The sequence below is a fragment of the Quercus lobata genome, chromosome 12 (genome assembly GCF_001633185.2).
Source record: "Quercus lobata isolate SW786 chromosome 12, ValleyOak3.0 Primary Assembly, whole genome shotgun sequence".
NCBI classification, from domain to species: Eukaryota; Viridiplantae; Streptophyta; class Magnoliopsida; order Fagales; family Fagaceae; genus Quercus; species Quercus lobata.
Window position 1 is genome coordinate 21,285,732 of NC_044915.1, and position 2,868 is coordinate 21,288,599.

Sequence of the window (2,868 nt, forward strand, 5' to 3'; positions counted from 1 at the left end):
TACCATGAAAATTAATGTATTTCTAAACTCATTAATAGCCGGGAACACATTGCTCTTGCAAATTTCAAATTTATCTTGCACCAAAATAAGCCAAATTTCTCAGACCAGGTAGATGTGTTTGTTACTTCTTTTGAGCAAAACCCGATTGGGTTGGGGGGGCCTTAACACTGGCTTAACTGGGTGGCGTCAGATGTGGTAGTTGCACGGAAACACAGAGAATCACTCTCAGATTATTTGAGATCTAAATCAAATTATTACCGTGCCTTTTGAGCAAATGTTAACAAATGCTACATTCTGTACCTTGTTATACATTATAGAATGCAACTTGTGGGACCATTATAAGACAGGTCCTATTTGGAAAATCTTGTAAAAGTGATAAGATAATTATATATATAACTGATATATCACTTTCCTATGTATCTCATAGACAGTGGTGATGAGTGGACCAACAATGATCAATCCATTATAAAGAAATATATCTCATTTTCTAATGTCAAATAATGCACAAAGATAAAAATATTGCCTTCGTGGATAACCTACAATCTCTCTGCAGTTAGATAAGTTCTAACTAAGATCTGTATAATATTTACTGTCGAAAACCATCTCTAAAACCCTTTTGGGGTAATTAGCCAAGCAATAATTTACAATACAACTATGATGTATGTTGTAATTGGTGCTAATAAAAAGAATGTTAATGGTGAATTCATATGAAAGTTATTATGCTACACCAATCTCAATTAGCTACATCAACGATTATACAAAAAGATTGAGAAAATTATGATTTACCTGTTATAGTGATAACCAAATTCTGTGTGCAATTTATATCTATCCTAATTTTTGAGAAATTATTCGATACAATGTGTTACACATTCCTCTCATATAAATGCGAATCTTATATGTGGGATCTACGTGTGAGAGGTACACATTTATATAAGAGAAACCTATATAATAAATGATATATTATATAATTTCATCATGATTTTCATGAGTAGCTAATTAACAGTAGTAAGCTTCGCTCACTTATATGTGCATAGACATACATAATGAATATCCGTATAGATGGTATAAAAATCTGCAAAAATGAATATATATAATTATATATGAATATATATATAATTATATATGGCATTTGTCAATCTAGTCTGTACAACTCTCTTCAATTTTAACAACTTAAATGGTTTATGTACTTCTTCTTTTTTTTGCTGAATGGTTTATGTACTTTTTTTGCTGAAATGGTTTAAATGGTATATGTACTTGGAATTCCAAGGGTCCAAGCCACATCATGCTTATCCGAGAGTACTTTTGTTGATCCGTTATGATAAGGTCCATGTGCAATATTTCTTCAGAGGAGATCCATGTATACTATACTACTATTGATCAAGAGTATAATCAAGCACGCCATGCATAGATTGAGATTTGAGAGTGAATCAGACTAATTCTGTGCATTATTTAAGTGGTCCTCTCACTGTTTACACAGTTCTTTTCGGCTGTCTAGTCGCCATTGAACCCAAAGTACATCCTATAAAGTATAAACAACACCACCACTTGACCACCAATAGACCTCTACCATATGATGGTATACTCTCTCCCTCTCTAAGGCCAACACAAATAAGTAGTGCTCTACTCAGTCTAGCTACACCACTTCTCTAGTTCTCTCTCAGGCCAAACCCAATTACCTCTCTCATTTTTTTTCACTCTTCAAGGCCAACACACATAAATAGAGCTCCTCTCAATATAACTACAACCCTTCTCTAGATTCTCTTTCTCTCAGGCCAATGCCAATTAACTCTCTCTCTCTCTCTCTAGCTAAAGCCAATTAACACATACATAGAGCCTCACCTAGAATCCTTTTTCTCCTTTCTATCCCTCTCTCTCAATCAAGATTTACAAAAAGAATTAATGCCAATGAATAGCACACCAGGAAAAAACCTCAACCTTTGCTTCACAAAGATCAAATGGCCTCTTGCACCTCAATCATCATCCTCTCCCCGAGATGATCATGACCATCACAACCACACGTTCCCCTCCACCTCATCATCAACCCTCATCAAAAACTTCAACTCCCTCTATGACACAACCACCTTTGACTCCACCTCCAAGTCCATCAGCCACTCCTCCTCCTCTCTCTCCACCACCACCACCACCAACACCAACACCTCCTCTTCCTCAGAACCCGACTACGCTGCCGCCTTTGCCTCCCAACGCTTCTTCTTCTCCTCCCCTGGCCTCTCCAACTCCATCATCCAACCCACCATTAATATCAATGCTGACTCAAAATCTCCATCCCCTCAACAACCCCATAATAACAATAATTGTACACTGGTCAACAACAGTGTGGCGGTCCCGACATACTCACCAGACCCTTACAATGACTTCCGTCGGTCCATGCAGGAAATGGTGGAGGCGCGTGAATTAGAAGATGAGCGCGTGGACGTGAAATCCGACTGGGAATTCTTGCATGAGCTTCTTTTGTGCTATCTAGCACTCAACCCTAAGAACACCCACAAGTTCATTGTGGGAGCTTTTGCGGATTTGATTGTTAGCCTCATGTCACAGCAGCCCATCAATGAGTGTGAATTTTCACAACGGTAAGACTTTTGTGCTTGAAATGTGGTCAAGTCAACAAAAAAAAAAAAAAAAAACCAAGAGAGAGAGTCTAGAACAATGCATGTAAATGTAACGTGGGTGTCAGGTAATGATTGATTAGTACTAAATACTAGTGGGAACCTAAGGTTGGTCCACTTTCTTATGTCGTCTAAGTCTAATATTATTTCATCTGTCTTTCCCGTGTTTCATTTTGCCATATCTTCATTTCCAGGATCTTTCCGAGTGTATTTTTTTAGGTTATTTTATTTTTCCAGTTAATTA

The 2,868-nt window shown here is 37.3% G+C and overlaps 1 protein-coding gene across 1 annotated transcript; it reads left to right on the top strand.

Moving 5' to 3' along the window:
• The first annotated feature begins 1,574 nt into the window (after window positions 1–1,574).
• On the top strand, window positions 1,575–2,642 carry LOC115972078 (transcription repressor OFP12-like). The gene has a single exon (XM_031092225.1). The coding sequence runs from the start codon at window positions 1,900–1,902 to the stop codon at window positions 2,590–2,592; it is 693 nt and encodes a 230-aa protein (XP_030948085.1). The 5' UTR covers window positions 1,575–1,899; the 3' UTR covers window positions 2,593–2,642.
• Window positions 2,643–2,868: the final 226 nt, after the last annotated feature.